This window comes from Macaca fascicularis, chromosome 2 (assembly GCF_037993035.2).
Source record: "Macaca fascicularis isolate 582-1 chromosome 2, T2T-MFA8v1.1".
Taxonomy (NCBI): Eukaryota; Metazoa; Chordata; class Mammalia; order Primates; family Cercopithecidae; genus Macaca; species Macaca fascicularis.
In genome coordinates, this window is record NC_088376.1 from 117,309,163 (window position 1) to 117,324,104 (window position 14,942).

The window sequence follows — 14,942 nt, forward strand, 5'->3', positions numbered from 1 at the left end:
CACAGATAGGAATCTGAGGCTCATGACTGATGTCAGCCCAGCTCTATGAACCCCAAATCCCATACCCAACATCTCTGAGATACATGAACCTACTGCTGAAGCTAAAGTCCCACCTGGACTTCCCTTAGTCCAAGGAGGCCCAGGCCACAGAGCTGGGATTAGTCACTTCTCCCAACTGCCAGCCACTGCCCCTAACCCCAATCATTGTTAGTAGCTATATGTGTAGTTTCTGTCTTGTCTTCCTTGGAGGCCCAGGTCATATGTTGCCTATTCTTCTGAGTCTTCTAAGAACCATACCTCTCTTCTGCCCTAACAGGCCTGGCTGTTGTCCTGCTGATGTCCTGGGATGTACTTGGTCAGTGACCCTAGAGTTGGGCATATTGCGTGCACTAAGCCTGTACTTGCCTGCTCAACCTTCCACCCTGGGCAGCTTTTGAGGGTAAGGGCTATGTCTTGCTCTCTACATCCAGTGGGTGCTCAGTAAACATTTGCAGAAGGAGGCTACCTGATAAATGTTAACTTTCAGTAGATGTCTGAGCTGGTCGACCATCTGGTTGGCCTTGTCATGATGAATAACAAAGACTTCTTAAGGTTCCTGCCCCCCACCATATATAACAGGAGGCTTCTCTCTTCTCTGTGACTGGTGGATGGTTCTAGCCTGAGTGGAAACAGCTGACACTGAGAGTATTCACCCTTCACTTATTGTGAAAAAGGGTTTGGTTGCAGGGTCATTAATCAAGCTGTCAGGTAGAACATGAAGGTCTTATTTATTATATAAGGAGGTACTTTATAAAGAAATTGAGCTATGGTGATGAATAGATATTGGACACTAATTATGTTGCTGCTATTAATCAAGATATTCATATTTAGCAGTAATAACAACCGTGAGGGGTTGTAAAAGTAAATAAGCTTTCCCAAGGATGAATTGTACCATTCAATGATTAACCTCTCATTATGAACATTGGCTACTTACAAATTAGACTTGTAGAAAAGTTAGTAATAACCCTGCATTCAGACAATAGTTATGGGTAGGCATAACATAAGGAGACATTACTAATTATTTTCAATTAATTCCAAATATATTCTTGGGTTTAAAATGTGTGTGACTATTAAAATCTGTCCTAATGTAGACCTCCATTAGAAAATTTAAAGATTTTTTTAAGAGCTCAGAGAGTTAGTGACTTGCTTCATTTTCACAGCTGACAGGGGCAGCCAGGATTTGAGCCCATCACCTATACTTACAATTTTTTTGAGGTGCTTTAACATAAATTATTTCATTTACTTTTTAAACAATTCTTGTGAGCTGGCCAGATTGCACATGCTTCTTATTGAAGAACTAATGGGTCACTGTTTGACATAGGCTTTGGAGTTGATTCCCTGTTTTGGCCCAGTTTTCTTGTGATAGGACCCCCTCATGGCATGATTGTAAGGGAGAAATGAAACCATGGGTGTCCTGGGAGAGCCTGACACATAATAAGCTGTCAGAACACATGAGCTGTTTTTAAAATTATATTCATAATGGTTTGAAGCAAATACCTAAATTTGGAAACTGGTTTTGATACTTTTAATAATCCGGTGGGCTTGAAATGTCGATAAATACACCCTTCTGGAAATGTATTTAAAGGCAACAATATTTATCAAAGTTAGGTTTTAGATTGCCCCGGAGCTGAAGTTACAAAGTAATTTTAATGCAAAGACTTGTGTTGTCTGTGCTAGGACTCATGAAAAATGACAGTGTTTTGGGTAAGCCACTTAGCAGTGCAACCTTGTCCAGCACTCAGCGAGAACTCATCAGCATTCAGGAATCCTGTCAGAATGGAAAAATCCTTTGGCTTTAAATGAGATTTTGCTTGATTGGTATTTTTATTTTGGAAATCCAATTTGAGCTTTTTGTCTCACTTGATAATGAGTTTTTTGATAAATATCGTCACCCTTTATTGTAAGCATAAAGAAGAGGTAACAAATGGCTTTCTGCAGTGTGATACTGTAATAAATAAAATCAGATGCCGGGAGTCCACTAGTCACTGGCATAAATAAATGCATTCCTCCTCATTGGGCAAACAGCAACAGGATGTTGATTCTAAGTTTGTAAAACTTTGATTTCCATTCCTTCGAAATATCCAACGAATGGCTTTATTTTCACATCTAATATTTCTTATGTAGTCTGAAACAAATGTTACTACGTTATTTGATTTAGAGTGACTACATTAGATAACTCTACCAGTTAATTTGGTTGGGTTTTACTTTGCTATGGCTGAGTGCTCTACACTTGCTGTGGTTAGTGGTTGGGAAAGTGGGCCCTGGGCGATCACTTCCTCTCTGTGGGTTTCCACTGGGATGGCAGAAACTGCTTATCATGCCACAGGCTGGAAAATAAATCCTAGAAGCGCCATATAGCTCAAGTGACAATTTGAAAATAACAATCAGAGCCATGAATAGAAGCCGATGCACAAATTCAGTTAACAAGCAGAGGAACTAATCTATCAGGCATTGGGTGGAAAGTCTATTTCTGAGTTTATTTCACAGCACATTATGACAACATTTCTTTAAATCACAACTCATCCCCATGTAAAAGATATAATCTACATATTCCTGTGGAAAATAATCAGAGACAAGGCTTTACTGTATTTGTCATCTCTGAAGTTGACCACGTTCTCCCCCCACCAAATATTTTTCATGCTGTGAAATGTAATTTACTTGACCCCAACAAAATTGGAATAAAACCCATCACAATTACCAGTGGGTAAGAAAGTGGTATTCAATTTGGGAGAATCGGGGCATAAAGAAAATCTTTTTTTTTCATTTTTTAATTTTTTGCTATTCGGAAAATATATGGAAAGAAATGCAGAGAGACTTTGAAATTCCATAGTAGTTTGCACCTAATTCTGGTTGATAGGGTTTTAGCATTTGGAGTGGTAGGCAGCTGTAGGGTTTGTGGTGGCCTGCCCCCTTGCAGGCTGAGTGGGAACTGGGGCCTGTGAAGAAGAGGTGACCTGTTTAGTGTCACATAACTGATTGGTGGCAGGGTAAGATCTGCATCCTGGCCCATATACTTGGGTGCTTTTTGCCAGTGTGCCTTTTTCCTCTCTAAAACTTTTGCTTTCAGGAAGCCCATAGATTAAAACAAAAAAAAATCTGTGTATTGTGTTCTCTCAGTTTCTAGGTTCACATTTTCCTGAGTTTAAGAAGAGCCTGGCCGGGTACGGTGGCTCAAGCTTGTAATCCCAGCACTTTGGGAGGCTGAGGTGGGCAGATCACCTGAGGTCAGTAGTTCGAGACGAGTCTGGCCAACATGGTGAAACCCTGTCTCTACTAAAAATACAAAAATTAGCCGAACATGGTGGCGCATGCCTGTAATCCCAGCTACTCGGGAGGCTGAGGCAGGAGAATCACTTGAACCTGGGAGGCAGAGTTTGCAGTGAGCCGAGATTGTGCCACTGTACTCCTGCCTCAGCAACAGAAGCGAAACTCTTGTTGGAAAAACAAAAAAAAAAAAAGAAGAGCCTTACTTTCTTTCATTTGAAGGAAAGTGGAATTGCCTTGACTGTGGAATCAAAAAGCAGGAATCACCTGCTTTTTCCAGGGCACACATTGCTGTGCATTTGTGATGGTCTTTTTGAATGAGACACAGCTGTCCCAGGTCAAGCTTGAAGGCAGGGTAATTGTCATGAGCACAAGAACATGTTGTTTTCTATCTCTCTGAGTGCAGGAAATAAGTACTCTTACAGAGCTGGGAAAACAGAGTGATCAGCGATTCAGGTTGATTGGGGAAAGCTGGAGCCCTGGGGGTTCTGTCTGAACATTTGGTGCACACTTGACAAACCCTTCAGGGTGTGTGCTGCCTCTGGTCATTGCTGCAGCCCCAGACTACAGGTAGGCAATGTTTATATAATTGAGTGAATAGTAGCCACTTCCTATGTTTGTTCACTTACTCTGTGCTAAGGCCTTAAGCCCTCCCCCGTCCTCCCATCACCAATTTTAGAGGCATAGAAATGAAGTATTAGAGAGCCTGGGTCACTTGCCCAAGATCATGAGCTTAGAGTCCTGAAGTCTGGGTTTGAACCCAGGCTGTGCTTAGCATTGGCTTTAGGAGAAAAGGACATTTGTCTCACCCACCCCCAGAGCATACATAGGCCTTGGTGCAGTCCCCACCTAAGTTTTCCCTTGCCTTCATGGCTGGCTGACACGTGAAATGGGCCATCCCGTGGGGAAGTACTTTATGGTTTATGTGGGTTATTATCATACTCGATGGCATTGAATCCATTTGGGGACATGAGCTTCTTGAGTTCTCATCTCTTGTTGGTTTACATTTCTTTGTTTTTTCTTTGATTCAGAGTAGTGAATGTGGGTGAAATGGAGGGAGGTTTCCTCTGGAACTGAAATTCTGGAGTTTTCTGGAGCGAACAGTGGAATGTTGCAATGCTTATCTCGGTCAGCAACATTCTGAGGTGAGAACCCCAACCATTTCTAGTATTAGCGAGAGTAATGGCTTCTCAGTGACCAGGGACATAGGCTAGGTAGGGAAGCCCTTATGGGAGGATTCATTTGGCATTGTGTGACTACCCCAAAGGTCTGAGCCAAAGGTCCTGTGCCTTAGAAGTGGGAGGGGTTTGTGTATGGTTCCTGTAAGTTCTGTTCATAAATGCTGAATTTCTTCTGTTGACAGGACAGTAATGAACCCATTGGTTAGAAGGTGAAGTAGTGGAAAAATCTGTTTCAATACCATAAGTTGTGACTGTTGTACTTTTCAGATTGCAGTTCTTCTAAATGGCTTAGAGAAGTTTCCAAGCTCTGCTTTGCCCTGACACATAAGCTCTTTCAGGTACAAAAAGAAATACTTACATCAGAATAGAACTTTTTTTTTCTGGCAGAAGAGGAGTTTTTGGAGCACAAAAAGGTTTTGGAGCAAAGAATTTTGAGAAATTCTACTTTAATTTTTTCCCAAGTATTTGCATATTAAGGGCTCTTAGAAGTCCTTAAAAAGAAGCCTGCTTAATTTTACCCTGGCATCTCCCAAACTTATTTAATATCTAAAATTTTAATTTGTCTGCAGCACACTTCTAGAATGGGGCTTTAGATTTTTAGAGGTCAGTAACATGATATCTAAAGGTTAAATTATGTTTATTCATGAACATATTATTCTATAGATTCAACACTAAATCCTGTAGACCAAGGGATCAACACACTTTTTCATTAAAGGGCCAGATAGTAAATATTTTGGGTTCTGTGGGTCACAAAGTCTCTGTTGCAAATACCTAACTCTGCTGTTGTTATGTGAAAGCAGCCATAGACAATACTAAATGATGGACATAGCTGTGTTCTAATAAAACTTTATTTACAAAAACAAGCAGCAGTTGGATATGGCTTGCAGGTCATAGTTTGCCAGTCCTGTGTTAGATCTGATGACTTGGTCTGCTGATCACACTGCTGCATATTCCATGCTGTTCCTCTGGATGTAATGCACACCTCCTCTTTGATTCAATAACCCTTACTCAGCCTCCCTAAGTTGCCTCAAGCATCCCTCCCTCAGAGGTCTTCTTGCATTCCAGGACAGAATGTGGTTTGCTCTCCCGTCCTCCCCCAGGTCTCTATTGTATTCTCTGTTCCATCCCTAAGCAACTGTGCTTCCATCAGTCCTTTCCTTACTAGCGCTGGCACCAGCTTTGAGCTCTTGGAGGGCAGAGACCTTATTACTAGTCTGTATCTCCAGCCCTGAGGATGGGCATGAGGGTGAGGATGGTGTACCCAGCAAGTCGCAGATATTCACTGTGAGCTTGGCGAATGAATATGATGTTGCAATAACTCGATACAGTGTTGTGTTTTGTTTGGATGAAATTTTAGAGTTAATAGTAAGTATAGCAGGAGGAAGTGTTCTTTTCAAATAGTAATTTCAAGTATCCCCAAAGACACAGATCGGTTGGGTGAATCTAGGGATGAATTCCACATCCTCCCAAGATATATGCATCTTGGGTGAAGAAAGGAAGAAATGAGGCTACTGTGCACTGTGGTAAATTATGCATGTAAAACAGAAAAGCTGGGTGAAAATGATAATTTAGGGGGCATTGGGAAAGTATTTGAAAGATCTGAAGGCGTATTTTTCTCTTTCTTTCTTTATGTATTAGAGATTAAATGATATAGACCTTTTTCTCTTTTCACCCAGGCCTTTAAAATATTTTTTTTCTGGTAATTTCTCTTCATACTACATGACTGCTCTAATTACATGTCTAGTTTTAAGATAATAGAACTGCATTTTTAATGTGCTCTCTGCTGTATCTGGATTTATGATATCTCTCCTTCCTTATTCTTCTGAAAAAAAAATTAACTGAGTTAATATTAAAATAAAGTAGGTGAATTAAAAGGGAATGAGCCTTTAAAATCTCAGATCCAATCCAGATGCTCACCAACGGCAAGACTCTCCATCTCTGAAGCCAGGATAGCCTTGCTCTTGCCTTCCTCCCTGATGGGAAGCTCTGCCAAGCTCTAGGTGTGGCCATGACCCTGAGTTGGCCTAGTAAGGAGGGAAAGGAAAGGCTGGCCTGATGTTCCCAGAGGTCTGAATGCCATTCATCTACAAGAGACACTGTGACCACTTTTTCTGAGTCTGCTGCTGGGAATCGGGTAATCTCTCAGCATTTTGGGCTCCTGCTGCTGCTGTCCCTGGGAGTGCTGCAGGACGTGGTGACTTTTAGAGTCTTGCGGGGAGAGCAGGTCCTATGTTGATGCCATTGCTGATGAATGGAATGACCTTGGAAGAGTCACCCGACATCTTGGCCTTCAGCCTTCAGATGACTCTTTCTGTGTCTGGAGGGATTGATAGGCCTCCTGGGCTCTCTTAGATGTTAGCAAATAAAACTTCATATACTCAGTTGAATACCACCATGTCTGTCTCTTGCTTTGATCTTATAGCAACTGGGTAGACAGAAACTACAGAGATTTTAAAGGCTTGACAATTGAAATAATTGAACACCACACTTGTGTTCTTAATTTTGTTAAAATACAGGCCCTTTCTTCAAGGAGAGCACATCTGAATAAAGGAAGTAGACACACAAACCCAAAACTGCAGGGCTGGAGGGTAACGGGATCTATGAAGCACTGTGGAGTGTGGAGGAAGGCATCACTAATTGTCTGTCTTGAATGGGGACTGGCAGTCAGGAAGGGCTTCCTGGGTGAGGTAATGATTGACTAGGGCAGCAGTCTCCAACCTTTTTGGCACCAGGGACCAGTGTTGTGGAGGATAAATTTTCCATGGATAGAAGGGGTGCAGGGATGGTTTCAGGATGAAACTGTTCCATCTCAGATCATCAGGCATTATTTAGATTCTCATAAGGAGCTTGCAACCTGGATCCCTCACACGCACAGTTCACAATAGGGCTCATGCTCCTGTGAGAATCTAATGCTGCCGCTGATGTGACAGAGGTGGAGCTCAGGTGGTAATGCTCGCTTGCCCTTGCTCTGTGGCCTGGTTCCTAACAGGCCACAGACCAGTACTGGTCCATGGTCTGGGGGTTGGATGTTTAAGAATGACCCGATGTTTATCATACAGGGATGGAGGGTGCCAGGAACTCTGATCAAAGGGAGTTGAACTCCCAAATAACTGTCAGGTCCCCAGACAGAGCATCAGGGGATCAACATGGGTATGTACTCCCCCAATCAGCTGCTCAAAACACTCCAGTCTAGCTGTGGAACATACGTATACAGAACTCATTGTATAGACTGTTAAGCATAGGTCATGGTTGTACTTTTTCCATCTTTTCTATTGTAACTCACTGTTATCGATTTAGAAACTTAAAAAAATAATAATAAAAAATAAAAACAACCGAGTAGCAGGAGAGGCTGTGCAGGAATTACCCTGTAAGGAGAGCACAGCCGAGGAGAGCTGTAATGATTCAGCACCAAGGACAGCGACATGCAACCTGTCCAGCGTCAGGACCTGGTAAATCCTTCCTTGGTGGTTCATGGGTGCTGAATGTGGTAAGAATGGCGTTGTCGGCAGAGTCTGTGTTCATGAAGTCCTTAGGACTGCACCCATGCCACGCTTGACCAGCCTAGGCTACGATGCCTCTTGACTAGTGACCAAGTGCCTCAGAGTCCGTGTATTCCTGTGATAGACCACTTGGAGTTGGAATCCAACCATAGGGTTGCTCCTGCTGCTGGAGCAAATGGGAGGCCATATTTGCTGGGTTTCCTGACAGAGAGTTGCCTCATGGCTGTAGTTTACTCTCAGCTCTTTTAGGAGAGATTTTCATGCATTTTTCAAGTCAAAGATAATGAACACAGGACCCCTTCTCTAATAGATGCACAAACCCCAAACTTCCAAATGGATATACATATTTTGCTTATCATTAGAATGGCATTAGTGGTGATACTAGCTGCCAAATTCTGTGGAATATAGAGTGTCACTCATTTAGTACTTGGCATACCCCTCTGATACCATTTGTGGTGTTTGTCCCCAGCATCTCAGGATAATGGATTTGGCCTTTGACTGACTATGACAAGTTCATGGAATTTTCCCCACCTCACTCCTGCAATGCATCCAGCCTGAGTCAAAAGTGAAGCTATGGGATCTAAGCCTCAGGCACAACTCTGCATATTTTATTACAAGCATCAGCTAAAGTAACCCCTGCTTGAGAGAAATGAGGGCTGGAATTTATTGAAGCAATTCTTGGACTTTGTGGTTATAAATCCCAATCTTTTCATTTCTACTTGGCCAGGGTATTGACCAGCAAGCTTTTATGTAAGAACTTAGTTCCGAGCGGGACCCAGTGTGGGGAGCCATATTTGCTTGGATAGTCATAGCTGAAAGGATTTAAGAAGAGGCTTCCCATGAAACCAGCCCACTGATACTGTGTGTGGCATCTCCGATTGTGAAAGGGCTTGGGTGCTCCATCCGTTAATTAAGGTGCATAACTCTCCTCCATGGTAGATAGTCTTAAGACCATTTAGGGACAGGACCAAAGTCAAACACAAAGGCGGAAAGTGGTCTTGTGGCTCTCCAGACAAGTTTATTCCTTGCTATACCGTCCTTCCTTGTCCTTTGAGATCTAGAGCCCAGGAGGTAGGATGGTGGGGTCATCACCGTGTGGTGCTAGTTGAATATGCTGCGTGAGGTGGGACAGACTGGCAGGCTGGGCTTCTCGGGATATAGGATTGGCAAATTGCTGGGATGAGGGATGCTTGTTGCCTAGCTCCCAGAGAAAGTTGTCTGGAATTCTGATAGTTTGGAGAGGTCTGCTGGGAGTTCCTTCCCACTGGATTGGGCACCATTCACCAGAGGCCTGGTCTCAGCAGTCAAATCCCACACACAGGCCTGTCTTCCCCATCAGCTACCATTCAAACTTGTAGTGCCTTCACCTTAGATTGTTTACAAAAGGAATTTTTTTCTTATGTCATTAAAGTTAGTGAATGCACATAATTTTCTACTTTAAAAATTTTAAGCGTCACAACCCATCCTCATAAATGCTGTTTGCCCAGTTGTCTTAGTCTATTTGGGCTGCTGTAACAAAATGCCACAGACTGAGTAGCTTATAAACAACAGAAATTTATTTGTCCCAGTTCTGAAAGTCCAAGATCAAGCGAGGGCCTGTTTCCTAGTTCATTGATGGAGCTTTCTAGTTGTGTCCTCACACTGTGAAAGGAATGAGCTGGCTCTTCGGGGCCTCTTTTATGAGGGCACTGATTTTATTCCTATGGGTGGGGCCCTCATGATCTAATCATCCTCCAAAGGCCCTGCTTCTCAATACCATCACCTTGGGAGTAAGGAATTTGACATGAATTTTGGGGGCACACAGACATTTAGGCCATGCTCTACAGTATTCCTTACTGGAAGCAGGGTTATTAGAATGTGTCAATGGCAGGTGAGGTGAGGTACCCAGAAAGGGTGAATGTTTCTTAAATCTACTTTCCTCTATAGAGGGGAGAGATAATGGAAGAACACAAGTTTAGGACCTACTGATGGTGGCTAAAAAGTTGTGCTCTAGGTGAGTGGTGTCTCACCCTGCCACCAGCACACACACCACTTTCCACCTTCCCCAAATTGAGAGTTTTAAAACCTTACATCATTGTACCTTTGATTTTTAGCCCCAGCTGAAATCTGTAAGCATGCCACTATCAGAGTTTCTGTCTATAGAGACCTTTGAACATGAGTCTTAAAGTACTCCTGCTGTTGTGCCTTCCCATCTCTTTCACAGTGACACCATTGGTAGTGAGCCATTTTGCTTCCAGAGAAAGTAAATCTCTTTTTTCAATCTCTCCTTATAAGATTATAAGTAAAATACTCTAGATGCATTTTACAACCATTAGTTGCAACTGCAGAAGTGTTGAGATCCACTGGACAGAACACAGGGTTGGGGTCTGTAGAGCTGAATTCTAATTCTGACTCTGCTCCCTGGTGACCATATGATCTTGGACCAAACCTCTTTGGGCCTCTGTGTTCTCATCTGTAAAATGGGGATATCTGTCAGGAAACAAAAAAAGAAAGGACCCCCCCCACCCCCAAGAACTGTCATAAAAATCAAGTGGGATAATACCAGGACCTGCCGTCATATATGGTGTTGAGTTGCTGCTTGATCAATGTAGGTGGAAGCAAAAAAAAAAAAAAAAAAAAAGGTGCCTTTCTTGAGTTGGATTTGTTTTAATCAGTCATGCACGATGAACCCACTCAAAGTTTTGAAGAACTTGTATGAGGTCAAAACACATTCCTGCTCTAGGGAAATGGAGATTAACCCTGAAGCTTAGATGCAGCAGCCTTTTCCATTTACTAAAAGAGAAGCAGAACTGGAGTGGCCTCAAAAAGTGGGGACAATGTTCTGGGACAAGCATGTAATCTTCAGTGACTTTTTGTGATGGCAGATCACATCAGAATAATGATTTTAAAATGAGTATGTTCTGCCTTCTGGCCATATTTAATGTTCTAATGCCTTTTAAAACATCATCAACAGCATCATCATCATCATCATCATCATATCTAATTCAGTGTTTTCAGTTTCATACCCATGCTGAGCAGTCCAAACCCCTAAATGGATTTGTAATCTAGTACCCAGGGAGTGCCTTGGAATGCCATGGGCTGTTTTTTGTCTGTGTTTTCAAGTTGAACCAACCGAGTACATGGAAATCAGTGATACGGTCTCTTCTCATGTGTGTGCCTGGTGCTGGGAGTGGCATATTCAGCCTCCCTCATGGACAGTTTGGCTTTGAAGAGCTGAGCTTGGTGTTAGGCAGGGCTGGGTTTGGGCGTCAGGGCCGTGCAATTGGGGCGAGTTCTGTAGCTTCTTCTGGCCTTTCTTTTCTAATATTTGGGAATAATGATAGATAATGAGCCCTACCTCCACAGGGCTGCTGTGAAGAGAGAATGTACACAGAACCCAGATCTGGTAGTCAATGAAGGGCCCCGAAAGTGTTAACTGTTGCTGTTGTTGATTGTATTGCATAACAACACCAAATCCACCATGTCTCCCCTGAACTGGGAAGTGGGTGGGGGGTTCTGAGGATGCCTTGGCATTGAGGTGGTTTGTTTGGAGGAGGTTTGGGTTTATTTGGGACCTGCCAGCTGCCTTCTAGCACATTCATGGTCTCCCTGCAAGTTTTCTTTAGAATGTCTTGTGCCATCAATAATGAGGAAACCTGGGATGCAGTGCTTTTTTTTTTTTTTTTTTCTTTTTAATTCCCTGTCAGTCAGCAGTGCCAACTGAATCAAGAGTGGGTGGCCCTTCATCCTCCCACTTCCAGAAAGTTCTTTTAATGACTGCTTGGGGGTGGAGGAGAAGACTTTTATTTTTAGCACAAGTGATGTGTTTTGACAAGAATATATCACTGTGGAGAGTTTATGCGAAAGGGGAAGCGCTTGCAGTTACAAATGGAGCTTGCCTTTCTTTCTGCAAACAGGGCATTGATACTTGAGTTTCACCATGCAACATGCAGGTGACAACATATAATTGAGGCAGGAGTGGTGTGACATGCACAGTATTCTGTGGTATAAACGTGGAAACCATAGAAGTAGCCAAACAGACTCTTGGGTTATTGAAAACTCAGACACCTAAGGGAGAAGGTAGTTGTCCACAGAGAGTATATGCTGTAGAGCACTGGAGGTTCAAGGTCTTGGATGGAGCAGGGAATGAGCACAAGAACCATGAAGCAGTCTTAACTCCCTACATGCTTTTCCCATATGTGGTGCGTGTATGTGTGTGTGTGTTTGTATTCATGCCATGCTGGCTGTAGATTGTTCTCTGGGCACAATCGCTGCTGCTCTCCAGGTGATTCAGCCCAGCAAACGAGCCAGGGGTTACTAATGGCACTGCAGGTGGTGCAAGGGAAAGCGACTTCAAATGCAGCAGGTGTCATGGAGCTAGCAGAGCTGCTCATTCCTCAGGGACAATCAGATCATGTAGGAGACCCATGACAGGGAGGAAGAATTTAAGAATTACAACGGCAGTGAAATAATGTTAACTGCAGCCCTATTCGACTGCACAGGCTATGCTTCAAATGTCTTTTCCCCCATGCCTGGGATGAGGAGGCTGTTCACGATTATAGTTTTTCAGCATGTAACCTTGGCCAGGCACTCTGCTAAATGATTCACTTAATCCTCACAAGAACCCTTGGAGAAGGGGACTTTTGTTATTGAACCCCTTTTACAGGTGAAGGCATGAGGCTCTCATGGTGAAGTGACACTCCCCGGTTATGTGGTGAGTTGGAACCTGGTTTCAGCCCAGGTGGTGGGACTTTATGTCCCTATTCCTTACAGTCCATGACTATGGCTGTGGTACGATTGAGGCTGCTTCAGGTGACCCAGCGGCAGAGTCATGCTGTGACCAATTATTCAGTGAGCAAAAGCAGGCAGAAGGGCTTTTTGCTCATTTTCTTGCAAATTGCATGTTGTAGCCAGTTCTTTTCCCAGGGTTCAGTTTTTCTGGAATTAGTTAGGGCTTCTCCTCTGTCTCTGACAGTGGCATTGGATACTATGATAATAGTAAATATTTGAATCCTAATTTCCAGGTGCTTGCTAAAATATTTTCAAATATTATCTCCTTTAATCTTCATAACTGCCCTATTAAGCAGGCACTATGATTATTCCTAGTTAAAGGGGTTACTTGCCTGAGGTCTTGGGACCAGTGGGTGGCTGTCTAACCTGGGCAGCCTATCCGTAGAGCACTCACCGATGACCACTAGGCTGTGTCAGTCTCAGGAGGGATGAGCTTGAATGAGCTTGTTGCAGGAAGAATATTCTCCTTCGAGGCTAAATTACGACGTGTTGTTGAGAGTGTCAGCTCCACGGCCTGAGAGACCTAGATTCTAATTCATTTCCTTAACTTATGGACCTTGTGGCAGTGGGCAAGTCATTGCTTCTCTGTGCCTCAATTTTCTCACCTGCAAAATGGGGAGAACGCTATCTACCCCACTGGGATGTTGAGATCTCAGGGTCTGGCCCATAGTTGGATCTCAAACATGGAAGCTGTCGGAAAAACAAATAATGCATGTTCTCAGTCATATATGGAAGCTAAAAAAAATGGACCTCGTGGAGGTAGAGAGTAGAATGGTAGATACTAGGGGCAGGAAGGGTGTGTAAGTGGTGGTGGGGGATAAAGAGAGGTTAGTTAATGGGTACAAACATACAGTTAAAAGGAATATGTTCTAATGTTAGGAGAGTAGGGTGACTATAGTTAACAACAATGTGTTGTATATTTCAGAATAGCTAGAAGATAGGGCTTGAAATGTTCCCAACACATAGAAATAATAAATATGCAAGATGATGGATACCCCTAATACCCTGACCTGATCCTTACACATTCTATGCATGGAACAAAATATCACATTTATCCCATAAAATGTGTAAATATGATGTATCAATTAAAAATAGTAAAAAAAAGAGTCATAATTGAGAAGCAGGGACATGATGATGGGACCATTTCCTTATGGCCAAAGTCAGAAACCAGCCCCAGATCTCCCTCCTGCCTGTCTCCCACCTCCTTGTCTTTCCAAAATTCTCTCTGGAATCTTCCTCCTGGCTCTTCCTTCCTCTCCTCTTGATTACCATGTGGATGGGGCCTGTCTTAGTCTGGCTCTGCTGCTATAACAAAATGCCTGAGTCTGGGTAATTTATAAAGAACAGAAATTTATTTTCTCATAGTTCTGGAGGCTGGGAAGTCCAAGATTAAGGCACTGGCAGATTTGGTTTCTCGTGAAGATGTATTCCTCATAGATGGCACTGACTGGGTGTCCTCACATGGTGGAAATGTGGAAGAAAGTGAACCCACTCCCTCAAGCCCTTTTATAAGGGCTCTCATCCCATCCTATGAGGGCAAAACCCTCATGATTTAATCACCTCCTAAAGTGTCCACCTCTTAATACTATCACAATGGCCATTACATTCCAATACATGGATTTGGGGGGACACATTTAGATCATAGTAGAACCCTCAACACTTACGTCTTCTGTGAAAGGGCCTCCTGCCTGGCTTTTCTCTCACTGGTTGTACCTACTCTGATCTTTCTCATATGGCCACCCATCCAACTTGGTCACTCCCATGCTAAGTCTTACATGATACCCTGTCAATTACAGCCAGCCCTTGAACCTCGGAGGACATCCAAATTGTTTGAGGGAAGTTTCCTAATATGCACATTCTGGAGTCCCACCTCCCAGAGGTCCAAATCATTTGGTCTTGGTTAGGCCCAGGAATCAGCTATCTGGCCGTTGTCCCAGGGCATTCTGATGCGTGTGATCTGGAGCAAAACTCTGACTCCTGAGAATCAAGTCAAGTTCCTTAACATGCCTCCCCACCCTGGCTTATTTCTGTGTCTCTGCCTTTGCTAGACCACCAGCTCTGTCCTAAGCTCACTCCCACCTATCTCTGCTTTCCTTTACACCTGGCTTCTCTGCGTTAAGCTTTAGCTCAGAGAGAGCCTGACACAGAGATGCAATGATAGACACAAACATCATATTATCTAATATTT

General features: G+C 43.2%; 1 protein-coding gene across 8 annotated transcripts in view; it reads left to right on the forward strand.

Annotated features, from left to right (window-relative positions):
- The window catches only part of CACNA2D3 (calcium voltage-gated channel auxiliary subunit alpha2delta 3), a 931,957-nt gene that overhangs the window by 58,563 nt on the left and 858,452 nt on the right, over nt 1–14,942 (forward strand). For 2 of the 8 annotated variants that reach the window (XM_074032504.1, XM_074032505.1), the window contains exon 3: nt 317–439. The exons of the other annotated variants lie outside the window; for them this stretch is intronic. In XM_074032504.1, coding sequence (XP_073888605.1) covers nt 347–439 — 93 coding nt within the window. In that variant the 5' untranslated portion in view covers nt 317–346. The remainder of the gene's footprint in view (nt 1–316; nt 440–14,942) is intronic. 8 annotated transcript variants of the gene reach the window in all.